The 22,337-nt window shown below is 41.0% G+C and overlaps 1 protein-coding gene across 1 annotated transcript in view; it reads right to left on the minus strand.

The window, feature by feature from the left end:
- Nucleotides 1–256: 256 nt before the first annotated feature.
- ZNF609 (zinc finger protein 609) overlaps nt 257–22,337 on the minus strand; it is a 187,836-nt gene continuing 165,755 nt past the window's right edge. Inside the window, exons 4-10 of the mRNA XM_081289275.1 lie at nt 12,405–12,492; nt 6,981–9,318; nt 4,915–5,281; nt 2,007–2,182; nt 1,568–1,784; nt 1,006–1,084; nt 257–723 (exon numbers count right to left, since the gene is read on the minus strand). Coding sequence (XP_081145401.1) covers nt 1,011–1,084; nt 1,568–1,784; nt 2,007–2,182; nt 4,915–5,281; nt 6,981–9,318; nt 12,405–12,492 — 3,260 coding nt within the window. The 3' untranslated portion in view covers nt 257–723; nt 1,006–1,010. The remainder of the gene's footprint in view (nt 724–1,005; nt 1,085–1,567; nt 1,785–2,006; nt 2,183–4,914; nt 5,282–6,980; nt 9,319–12,404; nt 12,493–22,337) is intronic.

Here is a 22,337-nt window from a genome sequence, read left to right on the forward strand (position 1 = left end):
CCTGCCCCTCTGCTTGACAGGCAGCTTCAAGGCTATGGTGGGGCAAATGCCTTGGTCTTCCTTTCTAGGCTAGGCTCTGAGCATTTATATGTGCTCACATTGGGCGGCGGGGTGGGGGGAGGGGTCCTGGTCCTCTATGTTTGAAGACCTTGTTTTCACACAGAGAAAACAGCCCCCCAATATCTTTTCCTGAGATTCTAATTCCTCCACATGCTGTCTGTTCCCAGGGCCCAAACCACTGGGGAGATGCAGGAACTGATGATGGTGGAAATGATGGTAGAGGGGGTATGGCTGCTGTGCTGTCTTCAGACCTTACCCAGTGCTTGCGGGGTGGGGGTGGGGTCCCCTCTCTGGGGGTGTACTGCTCCGGCAGCAGACCAAGGCCTTGGGGAAAAGAGCAGTGACTTCTCTGGGCTGAGGCCATGTTCCCCTGGTTGCTCCCCGTGCCTTCTTCTCCACAGAGGTGACAAAGCCATGATGTGGCTGAGAGAATAAATATTTTTGCTAAGTACCAGCTCTCCAGGTCCTGAGGAAGAGGGAGGGTCAGGGAGTTCCAGGGGTCTGGTGGAGGCGAGAGAGCCAAGGGTTTGCCTTCAGTCATGGTAGGAACGGCAAACAGGATGATCAACAGCATTTAACTGATGTCTAAATGGCACGTCCAGCACCTCCTTGGGTGAGCCAGTCCAGGCCCGTGAAGTTGACTTTATCCGGGCACTTGGTGTTCTGCAAGGGAAACATGGACAGGTAACCAGGCACTCAGCCTGCTGGCATGACAACCACAAGATGGCGCTCCAAGAAAATTAACTGGCCAGTATTAATCCCTAGGGGCCACAGGTCTCTTAGATGCATACAGCTTCACAGGAGACTGTCCTACAAGAGGCTTGGCAGGATTCCACTGTTTCCAGACTGCTGACACCTCAGTTATCCCTCACTTAGGCTCCACAGGGATGCTGTGATCCAGGTATTTGGGCCCTATGTTGCCCCAAACAAACAAAAATTACTTACCATTCTCACCTCCTGGGGGGTGGGTACAGTGAGGGAGTTGAGCCTTGCTGGCTGGCAACAATGGCTGTAGAAGAAAGCCCTGGGCAAGTAGGAGGATATGTTAGTCCGGCATTCACAGAAACCTCCCCTTCACATTTCCTTTTCACCAGCTGGCTAGACACAGGGAGGAGAGACCCCTTAAATTCCTAACTCCACTGAGTTTTGGGTACTGACTGAAAAAAAAAATCTGATTCTTGGCCAGATACAGTGGCTAGGGGTGGACAGTATATAGTTTTTTTTTTTTTTTTTTAATTAAATAGATGCTTCTTTTATTTTGGCTGTGGGAATACCTGTTCCTTATTCTGTGAATATCAAAGTCAACATTCTGGATGAGTCTAAGAATCCCCCAGCTCCAAGGGAGTAAATAAATGTCATGTTTTAATGAGTATTTGCAGGAGGCAAGTACTTTGGATAGATTAGAAGCTTGAAAAGAAAAAAGATTCTTATGTAGGGGGGACCTTACTATGAGCATTACTACTGGGATGCAGACCAAAATATAGATGATAGGGGACAATAGGCTTACCTGCTGCATAGGGTAGGTTGTACTGTGCTGGGAGCAATGAATACCCCAAGTGGTGGTGGTGGTGGTGTGTGGACATCAGGCGCTGGGAAGGGGAGGTACGGGGCCGGTCGACACTTCGATCACCCCCGCCTGATCCCCCAACACTGCTACAGCTGCTGCCACCCCCAACCACCCCACAGCCTCCCCGATCTCTCTCCTGAGAAGTTTTATCATTTATCTGGAAAGGAAAGGAAACACAGAGAAGCACCAGAGTGAGACATACATGAGTGATATAACCAGAGCCCCACATTATGATTTCCTGAAAATGCAGGACACCTATGAATCAAGAATTTGCCCTGATGAGTCAGTCAAGTTGCACTGTGGTTAGGACCTGAACTTGCCCACTGCCTCCAAGATTTTGGATCTCTGTTATTTTTGGATAATACTGTACTTCTCTTACCGTGGGAGACTTGCTCTTGTAGTGACTGGCATGCTGCTGCAAGATGTCCAGGGCTTTGGACTCTGAGCTGGATTTACAACTGACATTGGGGCTGGCTCGTGCCTTGTCGGCATCTTCACCACCTGAGACCTTGCTGCCATATGGGGAGAAAGAGTAGCTGGAAGGCAAATAGGAACCTGGGGAAGGAGAAATCAAGTGGTCAAAGAAGTGAAAGGTAGAAGAAACTGCTTTAGTGAGCTTGGTTAAGTGGGCATTAGCTTTCCTAGGCATAGGCTGAGGTATTTCCTACCATGGTATCTTTGGGATAAGACTATTGGCTTGTCTTTTCTTTATTGAACTCTACAGGGAAAATGAGTGAAGGGATGCAAGGAATATGCCTTCAGTTTCCTGGAGCTGACTTCCCCTGACCTGGTATGGTTCTTTGAAGGACTCTCAGATTCTTTTGGAGGAGTGATATTAAAGTAGAAAGATCATAAAGATATAAAGTCAACTGGCCTTGGGATTAACTAAACCTCTGAAACTTTCTAGCTGGGTAATCTTCAGCAAATTAACAACCTTTTTGAGTTTTAGTTTCTTCATCAAAATGAAGACAAGAAGATAATGTTCATAAATATCTCAGGATAGTGCCTGGATTGGAGCAAGCCTTCACAATACACAGAACTACTATTTTTATATATATGAGTGTATGTGACAGGAAGTAAGGAACACCTTACCTTGCTCAAGGAGTGAGAAAATTTTCCATTTCTGTTTGAAAAGCTTACTTATTCTAGTTAGAGTCTGTCTTAAAAACAATGTCACCAGATGTCATGATTATTTAGGTTGTAGGAAGGTGGAAGCTCTAAGTAAGTTAGGAAGTGCCCAAGTCTGGGGCTGGAGATGTGGCTCAAGAGGTAGCGCGCTCGCCTGGCATGTGCGGGGTGCTGGGTTCAATCCTCAGCACCACATAAAAATAAAATAAAGATGTTGTGTCCACCGAAATCTAAAAAATAAACATTAATAAAACTCTCTCTCTCTCTCTCCTCTTTAAAAAAAAAAAAGAAGTGCCCAAGTCAAGGCTGGGGATGTAGCTCAGTGATAGAGTGCTTGTCTACATGCATGAGGCCCTAGGTTTAATCCCCAGCACTGAAAAAAAAAAAAAAAAAAAAAAAAAAAGCCCAAGCGAATCTGAATGTAGAATAGTGATTACTAGGGGTTGGGGGAAGGGTAAGGAATAAAGAGAAGTTGGATAACAAGTATCCAAACACAGGTAGAAGGTATATATTCTTGTTTTCCACAGAAAAGTGGTGGCTATAGTTCACAATAAGCCTATTATATTTTATGAATATTATATTCATAAATTCACAATAACGCTATATTTTATGAAGATCTGTAAGAAAAGAATTTGAAGGCTCAAACATAAAATGCTAATCATCCTGATTTGATCAGTGCATGCTGTATACATTTGTTGAAATATGACATTATATCCTATTAATATATATATAATTATTACATGTTAAGATAAATAACAAGACAAAGTTAAATTGAATGCCCTTCTACCCCAGAAGAATCCCACATGACTCTTTGGGCAATAGAAATTGGCAAGTAGAGTTGACTAAGAACATTTTCTTCTAAAACCTTTTTTTAAAAATTGTTTTAGGAGGCTGGGGATGTGGTTCAAGCGGTAGCGCGCTTGCCTGGCACGCGTGCGGCCCGGGTTCGATCCTCAGCACCACATACAAACAAAGATGTGTCCGCCGAAAACTAAAAAAATAAATATTAAAAATTGTTTTAGGGCTGGGGATGTGGCTCAAGCGGTAGCGCGCTTGCCTGGTGTGCGTGCGACCTGGGTTCGATCCTCAGCACCACATACCAACAAAGATGTTGTGTCCGCCGAGAACTAAAAAATAAATATTAAAAATTCTCTCTCTCTCTCTCCCTCCCCTCTCTCACTCTCTCTTTAAAAAAAAATTGTTTTAGATGTTTTTGGATCTTTATTTTATTCATTTATTTATATGTGGTGCTGAGACTCGAACCCAGTGCCTCGCACATGGTAGGCAAGAGCTCTATGCTGAGGCACAACCTAGCCCCTAAAAACTTTTTAAAAAAGAAAATGTTCGGGGCTGGGGATGTGGCTCAAGTGGTAGCGCGCTCGCCTGGCATGTGTGCGGCCCAGGTTCGATCCTCAGCACCACATACAAACCCCCCCCCCCAAAAAAAAACAACAAAAAAAACAAAGATGTTGTATCCGCCCATAACTAAAAAATAAATATTAAAATTCTCAAAAAAAAAAAGATTATCTCCTTCTCCTCTCTTAAAAAAAAAGAAAAAGTTCTTATTCAACTCTACTTGCCCCACCCCTCTAGGAACTCATGGATACCAGCATAAAGAGCTAATCTTTCTCAAGTTGAACCTAGCCAGACATCCCCTTACTTCAAACAGTTCTTCCTGTCTCTCGATTGCCTTCCAAACTTTCAGCTGAGCATGATCTTGCAACTGAATATATACATTGTTCTGATCTGAATTTTATTTGTTCCACGTCTCTACTCTATCAAGTTATAAGGTTTTTGAGAGGCGGGAACTAATCTCTTTTATATTCTTCATAGTGACTTGTACATTGCAAAATTTAGAGCATATGTCTGAAAAAAAAAAAAAAGCCAGCTTAGATGGTGATACTAAGAGTATCAATGAGAACTGACAGTAGAGGCAACCCTCTAGCTTGAACAAAGGAAGGAGAGCTGGTCCCTCAGACTATAAACAGGAGTCATATAAGGAGCTACAGGAAAGTGTGACCACTTCACAGAATGATACAATCAAAAAAGGGCTGTCATCTAAACAAGCCTCATTGAGTCTTAGTGCCAAGCCACAAAACTCTGGGTTTGAAATCTCCCTTCCTGGTAAATGGAGCAGAGCTGGCACTAGGATGCTATACCTGGGTAGTTCTGCATCATCACAGCAGGCATGCCCCTGTAGCTGGGGTGGTTGGGATCATAGGACTGGCTGTAGGAGTAGCCGTGCATATAAGGGATGTAGGACTGGTGCTGGGTGAGGGGAGAGGACACAGGCACATGGACACTTGGTCGCGGCTCCTTGCTCCCAAGGCGGGACTCCTCAGACGTGGGCAGCTTGCAGTCACTACTTGTGCTTTCCTTCCCATCCTCCTTGGGGATAGAGTCCTTACTCCGACTCCTTTCCTCCTTCAATTTGCGATCCCGTTCCTCTTTCCACCGCTCATCCTCTGACTTTATATCTGAGTACTTGGCAGGATAAACATATGTCCACATCCGGGGTTCTGCCTCCTACAATAATCACAGAATGAGGTGTTGTACACATAAGACAGAGATATAGTTCAAGCCCAAGGTCCCAGAATAAATACAAGCACACTAGACTCCTGGGGCAGGGTAGGATCCTGGCTTTTATTGATCTTTGTTTACAATCCAATTTTGGTTTCTCTTGTTTAAAAAGCTCCCCACTCAAGGAGACAAGATGTGGGGAGAGAAAAGGAAAACCTATCAGTGTATGTTCTCTAGGCAAGCACAAACATTCTGGGACAAATATTCCTGGAATAGAAGGGGCTACCTCCTTCTAAGACATTTAGATTGTTTCCTTTCTTCAGCACACTTTTTTTTTTTTGGTGTGTGTGGTGTGCTAGGGATTGAACCCAGGGCCTTATACATGCCAGGCAAGCAGTCTACTAATTGAGCTATATCCCCAGCTTCATTGTTTCCCTTCTTCAGGGCAAGCTCAATGGGTAGAAAGCTATCACTGCTACCAGGTCAGAGAAGGAGGGTAAGTGTTCACCAGTAGGGAAGGGAAGATAGTTTAAGTACCATGAACAAAGATGTGAGACTCTACATTCTCTGTTCTAATTCCACCTACTAAATCCCCTTTCTCCCTCTTCTTCTTCAGTTCTGAAAATTGAATGCAGGGCCTCATGCATGGTAGGAAAGTGATATACCATTAAGCCACATCTCTAGTCCTTTTATAAATTTTATTTTCAGACAAGGTCTTGCTAAGATGCCCAGGCAGGCCCCAAACTTGCGATTTTCCTGTCTCAGTCTCCCAAGTAGCTGGAATTACAGACATTATCACGTATGGCTATAAAATCGTTCTTAAAGAAAATGAGTAGTGTACTTTTGACCTGCTCTAAAAAATGAAGAGATACCATTAACTCATTCCATAGGAAGGAACTAAACAGTGGGAGGAACATTATACTAGGAAATAAGATATCTAAGTTCTAGTCCTGGCTCTGCTAGTGAAGGTTCAAGTAACTTTAGACAAATCAAGCTAATGTACCTAGGTCTTTCTTATCAAATGGGAAAAACCTCTTTTACAGACTATATAGTGCTTATCCCCATTCCCTGAGACTCTGGATTGAAGCCAGGGGCCCTCTCTCACAGAACTATATCCCTACTCCTTTATATTTTGAGATGGTCTTGTTAAGTGGCTGAGACTGGCCTCAAACTTGCAATCCTATCACAGCCTTTAAAAAAATCATGAAAACAATTTACAAAGATAAAGAATTCCTAAAATCATAACTCTAAAACTCCAATTTTTAAAGTCTATGTGTTGCCGAAGCGAGCACTGTTTTTTTTTAAAGGTATTGGGGGTGCTGGGGTTTTGGCTCAGTGGTGGAGAGCATGCCTCGAACATTGAGGCACTGGGTTCGATCCTCAGTATCACTTAAAAATAAAGATATTGTGTCCATCTATAACAACAACAACAACAAAAAGGTATTGGTGATTGAACCCAGGGCTGCTCTATCACTGAGCTACATCCTCAGTCCTTCTACTTTTTTATTTTATTTCAGACAGGGGCTTGCCAAATTGCCGAGGCTGCCCTTGAACTTGGTGATCTTCCTGCCTCAGCCTCCAGAATTATCCACCATACCCACATTTGCTAATCTCAAATGAACCCTTATCTAAGGATAGCCCTCATTTGTGAGGGAGACAGAAAGTTTACACAGTATTTCCACTTCCTCCCAAGGGGAAGAGTTACCTGTCGGTACCAGAGTATTGGATCCACCTCTGCCTGTCGGCCACACTCTGTGCCTGTCTTAGCCTCAGAGGCCTCCTTGCCTAGGTGGCCGGTCTCATTCAGCTTCACTTTAAGGCCTTCAGGGGCTTGGCTGGGGAGTTTTGAAGAGTCATCTAACTTGGGAATGATGACTGACTTGGCAGGATCAGTCCCTGGCTCCTTGGCTTTGCTGGGTCCTGACTTTACCAGGTCTGTTAAGCTGGGAGCCTTGGTGAGGGTAGGTGGAATTGACGGCTTTTGCTTCCACTCGTCCTTGAGTGCTGCCTCTCGTTCCTTCAGGCCCATCTCTGCCTTCTTGTCCAGTCCCCGCTGCTGCTGCTCCAAGCTCTGCCTTTTCTGTTGTTCTTCATATTGCTGCCGGTAAGCCGTGTTAGTGCTCAGGAGGTGGGTGTGGTAACTCTGGTCACTGTAGCCATAGGGGGGCACATAGGCATACTGGTTGTAATACAGGGACTGCATGTACATGTTGGGCCGCTGCTGGATGACTGAGGGCTGCTGACTGGAACTCAGTTCAGGCTTCTTTTCCTCACAGACATCATTCTTCACTTTCCCCTCTATACTCTCAGGTTCCTCATCCTTTTTCATCTTCAGGGCCTGGCTCTCCACTCCTGCCTGGTTGCTGGGGTTAAGAGCCCCTGGGCTAGACTGTGCATAACTTGGAGAGTAGTAACTCTCAAAGCCTTGATAATACGGTGAGTCTTTGCTCTGTGGCTGAGGAGGGAAAAGAGTTTTCTTAGCCCCTTCCTTAACCAACTGTTCAGGGTCCTTTGATTTGACACTGTCCACCTTGCCTTCCCCATCCTCCCCAGCATCAGAGATGTCAGAGTATGCAGGGCTATTGGTTTTGACTGAGCTGGCTTCAGCTCCATTCTGGGTCACTACATGTAAGGGAGTCAGGGGCTGGGTAGGGGTTGTGCTATCTAGGCGGCTGCTGCCTCCAATTGAAGGGCTGGGGGCATTGTCTGTGAAGCTGTAGATTTTATCAGCTTCAGCCTTGATGCTAGCCAGTCGGCTTTGATGGGGGTCTGATGAGCCATTCAGGAGTCCTTCCATTTTCATCCCATCTCCTGATGATTCCCTGAATGGACTTTTGCCTTCTTCTGTTCGACATACCTTCCCAGGGGTCAGAGGACTTTCAAGTTCCTTAGAAGATTCCTTCTTTTTTTTGTCTTTCTTTTTCTTGTCCTTGGCTGGAGTCAAGGCAGGGTTGACTGAAAAAGGTTCTCCCATAACAGTGGGCTTGGGCTGAATGGGCTTGAGTTGAGGACTGTTAGGCATGGCTTGAACCACTGTGGTGGTCAAGCCTGAGGAGGAGCCTGGGCTTGCTGCTGTGAAGGTAGCTGTCTGGAAAGTGTAGATTTGCTGTGGGGGGATAGCAGGGGCAATGGGCCGGGCTGACTTTAAGCTCTTGGAAGGAATCTTTTCAGGTTTCAAACTAGAGGGTTTTTTACATTTCTCTTTTTCCATACACTTCCTTTCCAAAGAATCAAAGGCGTCATTGCTTGTTTCATCTACTACTGAGGGTCCATCATCAGAGCCATCATTGGATAAGGCCCCAAGGTCTGTGTCCCCTTCCCCGCTCAATTTTTTCTTACAGAGGCCTTTTGTGCTGAATTTATTTGAAGGAGAGGGGCTATGAGGCTCCACGAGCCGAACTTTGGGGGTAGCTGAACGGGCAGGGGACAAGGAACCTTTCTGTGAGACGGGTGCACCATTGCAGCTCCCAAGGTCTGCATGGAGGGTGGGCTCTTCTCCATACTCACTGTCTCCATCTGCTTCAGGCTTGCTGTCATCATCTGTATGGGCATGAGCTTGGTGGTACTTAAGTCCATTGATGTGCTTGTATTTCTTGTTGCAGTTTGGGTGGGGACAGTCAATTAGAACTGGAGAGGGACAATTTCTGTCTAGAACAGTGGGTTCCACCTTGGTCCCAGGGAGGGGGCCAGTGGCTGAGCCCATGGAATTTGTACGGACACGCTTGCTCCCTTTGGAGTCCTCTGAGCTAGAATTCAGCTCCATGTCTGAAAGGGGTTTATTTTTCCGCTTATTAGCTGAGGAAGGGCTGGCCTTCACATCTTCTGAAGTGTTGCTGGCAGGTGGGCGATGCTCTGAAGAATTCTGGCTGCCCCGGCGGCCTTTGCTATTGGCTCCTGCTCGGGTTTTGCTGCTGCTGCTGGTCCCTTTGCTCTCAGAGGCTGTGGTTGTCTCGTTGACAGGTGTGTTACTGTTCGGACGCATGCGTTTGCCTCTACCTCGACCATTGCGCATTTCCAAGTCACTGGTGGGTGAGTCACAGAATCTTGGCAAAGAACAAATATAACAGGATAGTATTAAGAAGAGAAACCATCTTTATTTGTTTATTTATTGGTACTGGGGATTGAACCCGGGGGCATTTAACCACTAAACCATACCCCCAGACCTTTTTTTCTTATTTTATTTTTTATTTTAAGACAGAGTCTTACTAGTTTGCTGAGGCTGGCTTTGAACTTGCAATTCTCCTGCCTCATCCTCTTGAGTAGCTGGGATTACAGGTGTGTGCCACTGTGCATGATGGAAAAAAAAGTCTTTAAACCAGTTTAGTTGTAGCCTCCAGAAGAACCTTCCAGATGATGACTATTGCTTTCAACAAATATGATTTGTTGAAAGAATTTGTGCTTGTGGGAACTGCATTAAGTGGTGAACTCCTAGGATTTTACCTGCATGCCAGTTACAAATTATTCCCCAGCATCTCTCTAAAGCCATGCGGGGAAAGAGTAGTCATGCCTGCATTTGTTTCATCACACAAAGAATAGTCATTCTGCATTTCCTATATGCAGCCATAATCGCGGTTTCAGAGAAGACTTTAAAGATCACTCAGGAAATTGAGACCAGGAATGCTAAGTAACTGACTCAAAGTCACACTGCTGATTAATGGCAATAAACAACCAGAATTTAGTTCTGCTTTCAGCCTAATGCTTTTTGCCTAAATACCTTACCACAAAGGTATAGACTGGTAGAACAAATCAAACATCCATTCATTTAAAACACTCCTAAATATGTCCTAAACACAATGTCAGCCAATAAATAGTATATGAATTTTTTGAATGTTTGCATCTAGAGATTTGCACCTATGGATCTTTTTTCATTGGCCCTAGAGTAGCTTTTCATGGACCCCAAAATACTATCTAAAATAATAAAACACTTAATTAGCTAAAGATGGTTCCTGTTTAGATCTAAAGATGGTTTTGACTCTTATTCCAGGGGCAGGTGGAATAGATTGTTTCTAAGACTGTGAGTGCCACAGCTATGGCAGAAAAAAAAGACAATTTTTGTCAATTATCTCCTTTGGGCCCCCAGAACATTCATATTATAAAGCTACTATTTTTATTATTGCCCTACTTACCCACTGTTTCTCTAGATTCTTACATATCCCAAAGCAGAAATAAATCCTTCCAAAAGATTTCTCAGAAATAAAAAGAGAGGATATAGAGAACTTTAAAAACTGGTCTTAGCTGGGCATGGTGGCACATGCCTGTAATTCCAGTGACTTGGAAGGAGGCAGGAGGATCATGAGTTCAAAGGTAGCCTCAGTGACTTAGTAAGAACCTATCTCAAAATGAAAAGTAAAAAGGGCTGGGGATGTGGCTCAGTGATTAAGCCCCCTAGGTTCAATCTCCAGTACAAAAACAACAACAAACAAAAAACTGGGGGTGGGGTTATGGCTTAGTGGCAGAGCATTCCCCTAGTGCCTGAGAGGCCCTGGGTTTGATTCTCAGCACCACAAATAAATAAATAAAACAAAGATATTGTGTCCAACTACAATTAAAAAATAAATATTTAAACAAATAAACATACATAAAACTGGTCTGAGCTCATCTGAACAGTTTTATAATATGCTAAGCCTCCAGAAGCCTGGCCTAACTCTCTCAATATTAGGAGGCATAAATAACCACATAATCCCAGGTAGAGCACCATTATAGTAGACAAAAAGAAAGTGATAGGGAGTAAAAAAACTTAAAAAATAATTTTCCTTGGGACATTCTTGCCGATGTTTGTTTCAAGGGAATAATGGGCAGTATAGTTTTTGTAAAAGATGTCTAGATGGTAACCACCAATTTCTTTTCTTCTTCATCCCGCCCCCCCCATCCTCAGACAGGGTCTAGCTTTCTTGTCCAGGTTGGCCTTCAAACTTGGGATCCTCCTACTTCAGTCTTCCAAGTAGTTGCCATTACAGGTGTGCACCATATACCCTACTTGGTAACTACCATTTTTAATGACTATGAGTCATTAAAGAAACTTGTAAATGTGTGGGAACTGCATTAAGTGTTGAGCTCCTTGGATGTTATCTGCATGACAGCTGTAAATTATTCTCCCACATTCAGGCACCCCAAGCCCTGGCAAATTGGGTACTAAAAAGTAATATGCCATTCACTGAAATGTTAATCTTTTTTTTTTTTTTTTTGGTAGTGCTAGGGATTGAAGATTGAATCCAGATCCTTGCACATGCTAGGCAAATGTTCTTCAGTTCAAATTAGAATTTGAGGGGCTGAGGATGCAGCTCAGTGGTACAGCACTTGCCTAGCATGGGTATATGGGTTCTGAGTACCCCCTCCCCCAGCAAAAATGGCAATTTGTAAAGGTCCTTGCCTACATGGTCTAGTCTAGTAGGGCTTATAAAACTAAACATGTTCTTGAGATGGGTTTCTTGGGGGGATACTTACCATTGAAAAGCATCATCAATGCATGTTTGTTCACTGATAGTTAGATTTTATATCCTTAGTCTAAGGTGACTAAAGGAAGAAGCTAGAATTTAATTCTAGTCAAGGGCTTAAAAAGGATTTCTTCACTGTTGTTGCTGCATGACTGTAATCCCAGAGGCTCTGGAGGTAGGAGGATCATAAATAGAGGCCAGCCTTAGCAATTTAGTGAGGCCCTAAGCAACACAGTGAGACCCTGTCTCAAAATAAAAAATAAAAAGGGCTAGGGATAAGGTTCAGAGCCCGTGATACCAAACAAATAAGAAAACAAAACAAAACAAAAAAACGACCAAACAATTAAGAAAAGAATTTATTTCCCATTCTTCTACCCCTATTTCCCAGCCAACGCTTTAATACATAATCTATTCATTCTTTTTTGTTTTTTTGTAGAGTGTATGGACAGCATGTCTTTATTTTACTTGTATGCAGTGCTGAGGATCGAACCCAGTGCCTCACACATGCTAGGCAAGCGCTCTGCCATTGAGCTACTGCCCCATCCCCATTTACTCTTTTAAATGCGAGATGAACACAGTGCCTTCTCTTATTTCTACATTATAATGCCCTTTAAAAAAAAGATGGGTATACGGCTCTAGCAGGATAAAGGTATAAGGGTTCATTGATTATAGAGTGATTCAGACTAAGTGCTCACCTTGGGGGTGCCCAATCATGCCGTGTGCAGTCAAGAAGTGTACCTACATATGTCTTGTTCCTCCATGTTACATTTACCACCAACATACCTGAAAAACAAGAAGACAGAAATATAGAAAAGGCAAACCCTGTTGGCCATCGGAAAGGGTATTCTTCATTTGAGCACTCTGACTTCTGTGGGAGGGCTTGGAATTGCACTGGGCACCAACGGACGAACAGGATAGGCACAGTTGGATAGGTAATAGCTGCAAAGACTTCATGGTCAATGCAAAACACAATTTCTTAACTTTAAAAATATTATGCAGGGGCTGAGGTTGTGGCTCAGAGGTAGAGCGCTTGCCTAGCATGCGCGAGGCTCTGGGTTTGATCCTCAGTACCACATAAATTAAAATAAAGATATTGTGCCCATCTATAACTAAATATTTTAAAAAAATATTATGCAGCTGGGCGCAAGTCCTGTAACTCCTGCTACTCAGGAGGTTGAGGCAGGAAGACTGTAAGTGTACAGCCAGCCTTGGCAATTTAGCAAGACCCTGTCTTCAAAAAATAAAAAGAGCTGGGGATGTAGTTCAGTGGTAGAGTGCCCATGGATTCAATCCCCAATACTGGGGTGGGGGTGGGGGTGGGCAGAAGCAATATTTCTTTAAAAAAAAAGTATGAAAGATAACCTAATAAAAACCCATGGGGGCTGGAGATGTGGCTCAAGTGGTAGCATGTTTGCTTGGCATGTGTGCAGCCCGGGTTCGATCCTCAGCACCACATACAAACAAAGATGTTGTGTCTGCCGAAAACTAAAAAACTAAAAAAATAAAATAAAAATAAAAAATAAAATAAAAAATTCTCTCTCTCTCTTTCTCTTAAAAAAACAAAACAAACAAACATGGTTGGGTGTGTTGGCACATGCCTGTAACCTTGGCAATTCAAGAGGCTGAAGCAGGGGGATCAAAAATTTGAGGCCAGCTTCAGCAACTTAGCTAAGTTCTGAGCAATTCTGACCCTGTCTCAAAATAAAAAAAAGGGCTGGTGATATAGCTTAGTAATAAAGAACCCTTGGGTTCAATCTTCAGTATCAACAAAATGAAACAATAAACAAAGACAGGTGTGGCAGCATAACCCTAGGACTCAGGAGACTGAAGCAGGGATATCCCAAGCTTGAGGCCTTCCTTGGCAATTTAAAGACCCTGTCTCCAAAACCAAGGTTGGGGATGTAGCTCAGTGGTAGAGCTCCTCTGGGTTTAATCCTCATATTGGGGGAAAAAAACAACACCATGTACCTATCACCCAGCTCAATGAATCTACTAATTTTGTGCCATATGTGCATCAGATTTCATTTCTAAATAGTAAAATATTATAATTCAAAAGCATTATATTTTAAAGCTTTATGTTGATCAATCATGTTGGCAATTCAACTTACCTTTCTCATGTAACAGTATGGACATGAGATTTATCCTTGTTGATTTTTTTTTTTTTTTAAGAAAAATGAAAAAGAAGTTTCCTTGCTTTGCTAGAAAAAGAGAAAATACAGGGGACTCCTGTCCCAGAGGCTGTGATTCTGCCCATCACGGGGAACAGGGGGTTTTTAAAGAAGTGATTCAAATGCTACAATCCAGGTATTCTTTGTCAGAGTTGTAATGTACTTGTTAATTTGGGAGATAATAATTTCTTAGATCCTCTGGTACCATTCCCAAGTGAGCAAAGTATTTATTTCAATGCATGATTTGACCACAATTATTTATTTATTTATTTTTTAAAGGGGGAGAGAGACAGAGAATTTCTTTTTTTTTTTTAATTTTTAATATTTATTTTTTAGTTCTCGGCGGACACAACATCTTTGTTGGTATGTGGTGCTGAGGATCGAACCCGGGCCGCACGCACGCCAGGCGAGCGCGCTACCGCTTGAGCCACATCCCCAGCCCTATACACAATTTTTTAAATTTATTTTTTTAGTTATAGGTGGACACAATATTTTTTTTTAATTTTTATATGGTGCTGAGGATTGAACCCGGTGCCTCATGCATGGTAGGCGAGCACTCTACCTCTGAGCCACAACACCTGCCCTATATATACAAAATGTTTTGAACATTGTTGTTTTCACATATCCACATATTTTGGATCATTCTATGAGTATGCAGAGAGCTATTTTATTTTTCTTGATTATTGTTTTACTCTTCTGCTATTATAAATAAATGGCAATAAACAGCCTTGTACAAATGTTTTATCTTTCCTATACAAATGTACCTATAAGATTAAAATCCTGTAGTAAAACTGCTATAAAGAATTTGTATTTAGAGTTTTCATAAACACTGCCAAAATGCCTCAAAGAGATTTATTAAATTTACCTATTCCTCAGCAGCCCACGAAACACTTCTTGACCTTTCCCTTTGGTAATGTAGTATTCTGAGACTTTTTGATCTTTGAATTATTATTATTATTATTATTATTATTATTATTATTTATTCTATTACCAAGGATTGAATCCAGGAGGCTTAACCACTGAGCCACATCCTCAGCCCATTTTATATTTTATTTGGAGACAGGGTCTTGCTGAGTTGCTAAGTGCCTTGCTAATCTGCTGAGGCTGGCTTTGAACTCACAATCCTCCTGCTGGGATTACAGGTGTGCACCACTGTGCCTGGCAAAGTATTTTTTTAATGTCTGGTTAAAAAGTAATTTTATATTTTAATGACAGAAAATAAATGAAAAAGATTTTTGTGTTATAAAATTATATAAAATTTACTATCACTGCTTACAAATAAAGTTTTATTGGAACATAATCACACCCGTTTATTTATACATTGTGTATGCCTTCTTTTACACCACAGGGCAGAGTTGATGCAACAAAGATTGTATGACCTGCAAAACTTAAGATATTTACTTACTATCTGGCTCCTTACAGAAAGTTGTTGACCTATTTTAGAATTTTTTTCTTCTTTTTGTAATTTTAATTTTTTGGTATTATGGACTGAAGCCAGGGCCTTGTGCATACTAAATACAGGCTGAGAACAGGCTGTACCACTGAGCTATATCTCCAGCCCTGGTGCAAGCAATTTAAAGATATAAATTTCCATTAAGACCTATGTTAGCTGCATCCTAACAAATTCTGATCAGTTTTCATTGTCATTTAGGTCAAGATATTTTCTAGTTTCTCTGACAATTGTTTTTTTTTTATCCTGAAGCTATTGTCAAATTTTCAAATATATGAGGATTTTCCAGTTTTTAAAAAAATATTTAATTTGGGGTGATGGGGCTTAAAGGCAGGGCCTTACCCTTCTTGTCAAATGCTCTTTCTTAAATATTTTTTTTGTTAATGATTTCTAACTTAATTCTACTGTGGTCAGAGAACGTACGCTATATGATTTCAATCCTCTTAAATTCAGTGAGAGTTAATTTATGTTCTAAAATATGGTCTTTCTTGAAGGACAATGTGCACCTGAAAAGAATATTAAAAAGTATATATTCTGCAGTTGTTGGGTGTTCTATAAATGAAAGGTCAAGCTGACAGTGTTATTCTTCTACATCCCTACTAATTTTCTGCTTGCTTGTTCTGATCAATTACTTGCCCTTTGTTCTTTCTTTTTTCCCCTTATGTGGTGCTGGAGATTAAACCCAGGGAATTGTACATGCTATAATCAGTTCTACTGATCATACTTGTCTGCAGTATACTTTTCAAACTTGTGAGTTTCATCCCTTAAAAACAAGTCTCTTTACTGACATTTAAGTAAGTTATAAGGGAGGAGGTTGATCTACCATGTTTAATTAGAATATTATTTACTTTTATTTATCCTATTTGATACTTGGAGTGCACTATCTAAATACTTAAATTTCGAATTAGGAAAATTATCACTTATTTTATATTCATTTATTGTTTGTCACTTATTCATTCTTTTATTTTCTAAGGACTTACACTAGATGTGTCCTGGAGTCTCTCAAGTCATTACTTGTACATTTATTTATTTTTGCAGTACTGGGAATTAAAACCAACAGCACTCTACTACTACATCCCAGCCTTTTCTATTTTGAGTCAGGGTCTCACTTAATTGCCCAGGCTTGCTTTGAACTTATATTCCTCCTGCCTCAGCCTCCTGAGGTGTTGAAATTATAGCTATGTGGCATATTGCCAGCAATTATCTATAAATTTAATTTCTTGAATTTAAGGTACTGAGCTAAAAACATTTTTTTTTCAATGACTACTTTTCATTTCCAAGATTTTAAACTGGCTAAATTTTTCATATCTATGTGACATTATTTAGTTTTTGGCTGTTTGAGTAAAAGTTTCATCTTATTAATAGACATTATTTTTGTTTCTCTTTCATAAAACTAAAAATAATTAAATCAATTTACTTAGCTATGCATGTAAGTCCCGATGGCTTCTTTTTTGGGGTGGTGGGAATGGGGTACTAGAGATTGAACTCAGGGGCACTCAACCACTGAGCCACAACCCCAGCCCTATTTTATATTTTATTTAGAGACAGGGTCTCACTGAGTTGCTTTAGGGCCTTACCATTGCCGAGGCTAGCAATTTGAACTCGTGATCCTCCTGCCTCAACCTCCCAAGCTGCTGGAATTACAGGTGTGCACCACCATACCTGGACTTTATGGCTTTTTGTTTGCTTGCTTGCTTGTTTGATTGATTTCTTAGTCCTGGGGATTGAACCCAGGATCTTGTGCATGCCAGGCAAACATGCCACCACTAAGCTATAACTCCAGCTCCAGTCTTGATGTTTTTATTAAATTAATTCGTTTTAAAATTTTGAGATATTATAGATTCACATACAGTTATGATAAATAATAGAGATCCCATGTATCCTTCAGTCAGTTTTCCCCCAATGGTAATATCTTGCAAAACCATAGTACAACATCCCCATCAGGAAGCTGATATTGATACAGGGAAGGTACAAAACATTTCTACCAGCACAAAGATGCCTACAGTATCTTTTAGGCTACAGTCACTTCCCTCCCACTCATACTCTTCCTTAACACAGGGCAATTACTAATCTGTTTGCCTTTTAATTTTTTCAGTACTGGAGATCAAACTTAGGTCCTTGCATATGCTAGCCAAGTGCTTTACTACTGAGCTACACCCCTTTGTCCCTTTTCTTTTATTTTGAGACAGGGTCACCCTAAGTTGCCCAGGCTAGCCTGGAACTTGGAATCCTCCACCTCAGCCTCCTAAGTAGCTGGAATTATAGGCATATCCCATCTCACCTTGCAGTTCAGGTCACTGCCTTTTTTTTTGCTGGGGGGAGTGGGACAGGGGTGTTGGGGATTGAACTCAGGAGCACTTTACCACTCAGCTACATCATCTCCAGCCTTTTTTGATTTTAGGGTCTCACTAAGTGGCTTAGGGCCTTGCTAAATTGATGAGGCTATCCTTAAACCTACAGGGTTGTGCCACCATTACAGGGTTGTGCCACCATTCTTGGCAGTTCATTGCTTTTTACTGCTAAGCAGTATTTATGGTATGGTTGTATCACAGTTTGTTTTACCATTCACCTTTTGAAGGACATCTGGATTATTTCTAGTTTTGGGCTATTATGAATAAAACTACTATAAATATATATGTACAAGTTTTTGTGTGAACACGTTTTCATTCCTCTGGGATAAATACCCAGGAGTGCAACTGTTGGGTTACACTAAAGTTGCAAATCTAGTTTTTTAAAGAAACTTCTCAGAGCAGCTGTACCTTTTAACATTCCCACCACTAGTCGGTTTGTATCCTTGCCAGTATTTGGTGTTAGGATGGCTGTGGAAGTAACATCTCATTGTGGTTTTAATTTGCATTTTCCTAATGGCTAATGATATTGAATATATTTTTGTGCACTTATTTGCCTCTTTGGTAAAATGTCTGTTCATATCTTTTGCCCATTTCTGATTACATTTTTTGTTTTCTGTTGAATTTTGACAGTACTTTATGTATCCTAGACAGTAGGCCTTGGTGGAATATTTTTTTCCTATTTGGTAGCTCTGTCATTTCATTATTTTAATAGTCTTTCCCGGAACTAACATTTTAATTTTGATGAAATCTAATTTATCAATTTTCTCTTTATGGGATCATGTTTTAGTGTTAAGATTGAGAACCATATTTGGCCCTAACTAAAGATTTTCTTCCAGATTTTTCCCTAAAAGTTTTGTTTTCTGTGTAAGTCCTTGATCCATTTTGAGTCAACCTCCATACCTCCCCCCTTTTTTTGGTACTGAAGATTGAACACTTAACAACTGAGCCACATCCCAGCCCTTTTTTACATTTTATTTAGAGACAGGGTCTCTGAGTTTCTAAGGGCCTCCTAAATTCCTAAAGGAGAATTATGATCCTCCTGCCTCAGCTCCCAAGCTACTGGGATTAGAAGTGTATGTCACCACACCCAGCTCATTTTGAGTCAATTTTTTTTTTTTTTTTTTGGTACCAGGAATTGAACTTAGGTACCCACAACCACTGAGCCACATCCCTAGCCCTATTTTGTATTTTATTTAGAGACAGGGTCTCAATGACTTGCTTAGCGTCTTGCTATTGCTAAGGCTGGCTTTGAACTCTCAATCCTCCTGTCTCAGCCTCCGGAGGCGTGCCCCACCACGCAGGGCTTGAGTTACTTTTTGAATGAGATTATTTTTTTTCTTTTCCATCTACGTTCATTTGTCCTAGAGGCTATCTTTCACCCAAAGAATTTCCTTTGCGCATTTGCCAAAAATCAGTTTGGCACATTTGAGTGAGTCTATTCCTGAATTCTCTGTCCTGTTCCATTAATTTATATGTCTATCCCTCTGCCAATTCCATTTTTTCTTCTTTCTTTCTTTTTTTTTTAATGGTGCTGGGGATTGAAGGCAGGGATTTGTGCAAGAAAGGCAACCATTCTACCAACTGAGCTATATCCCCAGGCCTCCACACAGTCTTAATTACTGTGGCTATACAGCAAGATTTAAAATTGGGTACTTTCCCATTTTATTATTCTTTTGTTATAGCTTTCTCCCCCCCCCTTTCTTTCTTTCTTTCTTTCTTCCAGTTCTGGGGATTGAACCCACAACCTTGCACATGTTAAGCAAGTGGTGATAGCTGTTCTAGTTCCTTTGCCTTCCCATGTAAATTTTAAAATAATCTTCTTTATATCTAAGTATCAAAACAAAACAAAGTAAACAAAAAAACAAACTTGCTGCTGGTATAGTGGTGCATGCCTGTAATCCCAGTAATTTGAGAGGCTCAAGCAGGAAGATCACAAGTTTGAGGCTAGCCTCAGCAACTTAATGAAACCCTCTCTCTCTCTCTCTCTGTATGTATATGTATATGTGTGTGTATGTATATGTGTGTATATATATATGGACTGGAGATGTAACACAGTAGTTAAGCACCCCTGGGTTCAATCCTCAGTACAAAAAACAAACAAATGACTTGCTGGAATTTTGGTGGGGATTCTGTTAAGCCTGTACATTAATTTGAGGAAAACTATCATCTTTACTATGTTGTTTTCTGCATTTATATGGATATTCTTTAATTTTTTTCATCAGCACTATGTGGCTTATAGCATACAAATCCCATGGATGTTTTCTTAGATTTATATATAAATATTTTATAGTTACGATGGCTACTGTAAATGGTATTATATTTCTTAATTTCAGTGTCCATGTATTCATAGCTAGTGTATAATAGCTTCACAGCTGATTTTTGTAAGTTTATCTTATATTCTTTGATCTAGCTGAACTCATTTATTAATTCCAGGAGTTTTGTATAATTGTAAGGATTTTCTCTAAAGACATCAAGTGATCTGAAAATAGAAACGATTTTTTGCTTTCCCCCACCCTCTAGTACTGGGGAATGAACCCAGGGGGTGCTTTCCACATAGCTACCCCAGCCCTTTTTATTTTTGAGATAGGGTCTTGCTAAGTTGGTGAGGCTGGCCAACAGGAACAGTTTAATTTCTTCCTTTCTAATCTATGTCTTCTATTTCCTTTTCTTAACTTATTGACACTGGCTAGAACTTCTATTACTATGTTGGATTAAAAGCAATAAAGGTAAATATACTTGTCTCATTCCTGTTCAGCTTGAATTATTCTACATATGGGATGTGGGAGGCAAAAGGAAAGCCCCGGGGAATTACCACCATGTTGGGACTTAGGTCTTTGGCTCTGGGCTCCCTTCTCTTCTGTACCTTCCACAGTTTGTTGTTTTTGTTTATATCTAAGTTTTTTAGTTGAAATTAATGGGAAGAACAGGGAAAAGTCTGTCTATTCCATCTTGCCTAAAGTGGAAGTCATAGTTAATTTTAACTGGCTACTTTCCTTAGCACAAGATTTCTATTATATAAAATTTTGGTTTTCAGGATTTTTTTTTTTTTATTTTTCGAGTGATATGACTTTGTTATTAACTCCCACCTTTTCTCTAATAATTTTGCAGTTTCTTCCTTCTGGTACCCTAAGGACCCAACCCAAACAGCTACTGAAATGGTCTGTGTCACAGTAAAATTAAAGATATCATAATTCTTTTAATAAAATATTTTATTATTATTATTAGTTGTAGATAGACACAATATATTTATTTTATTTTTATGTGGTGCTGGGGATCGAACCCAGGGACTTGCACATGTCAGGTGAGTGCTCTATCGCTGAGCTACAACCCTAGGCCTAAAATATAATAATTCTAAATCAGTGAATCAAGAGGCAGTGTGATATTGTCTTTTCCAGCACTCCTTAGGTTTCTCTCTTCCCCCAATTAAAGGATTCCCTGCATGAGGTTGGTTGGGGGTTACTATCCTTCTCCCCTAGCTTCAAGTTCATCTCTACCATAGAATTACACCCCACACCCTTTTTACTTTTTATTTGAGACAGAGTTTCACTACATTGCTTAGTCTGACCTCAAACTTGTGATACTCTTGTTTCAGCCTCCCAAGTCACTGAAATTACAAGCATATGCCACCATCCCTGGCAAATTCTCATCTCATTTAAAACAAAAATTATGTTTTAATTATAGGTGGACACAATATTTTATTATTTTTTTAATATTTATTTTTTAGGGCTGGGGATGTGGCTCAAGTGGTAGCGCGCTCGCCTGGCATGCGTGCGGCCCGGGTTCGATCCTTAACACCACATACAAAGATGTTGTGTCCGCCAATAATTAAAAAATAAATATTTAAAAAATTTTTTTTTAAAATTTATTTTTTAGTTGTAGGTGGTGGACACAATATTTTATTTTATTTTTATGTGCTGAGGATCGAACCCAGTGCCTCACAAGTACTAGGCGAGCACTTTATCACTGAGCCACAAGCCCAGCCCCAATATTTTATTTTATTTTTTATGTGGTATTGAGGATCGAACCCAGTGCCTCATGCATGCTAAGTTGCTTAGGTCCCCACTCAGTCCCCACTCTACCTCTTGAGCCACAACCCAGCCCCAAATTCTCATCTCTATCTGGGGCATTTGTAATAATTATTTACCCATCAGAAACTCAGCAAGTCCACAGCTTCAGCCACACTAGTGACTTCCAACTCTTCTGTTTTTGGTTCATTGAGATAGTTATTTTGTTTTTGAAACCAAACATTTTCTTTTGTGGGTATGTACTGGGGACTGAACCCAAGGGCACTCTATTATTGAGCTGTACCCCTAGCTTTTTTTTTTTTTTTTTTGTTTTAAGACAGGGTCTCCTTAAATTGCTGGGATTACAGGCCAGGTGTGCACCACTGTGCCTCGTTCTTTTTCTTTTCTTTTTCAGACAGAGTCTCTATGTTGCCCAGGCTAGTGTCAAGCTTGTGGGCTCAAGTGTTCTTCCTACCCACCTCATCCTTTTTTTGGTACCAGGGATTGAACTCAGGGCACTTAACTACCAAGTCACATCTCCAGCCCTTTTAAATATTTTATTTAGAGACAGGATCTCGCTGAGTTGCTTAGGGCCTCTCTAAGTTGGCTTTGAACTTGTGTTCCTCCTGCCCCAGCCTCCCAAGCCACTGGGATT

This window comes from Spermophilus citellus, assembly GCF_964194105.1.
Source record: "Spermophilus citellus genome assembly, chromosome: 4".
NCBI lineage: Eukaryota > Metazoa > Chordata > Mammalia > Rodentia > Sciuridae > Spermophilus > Spermophilus citellus.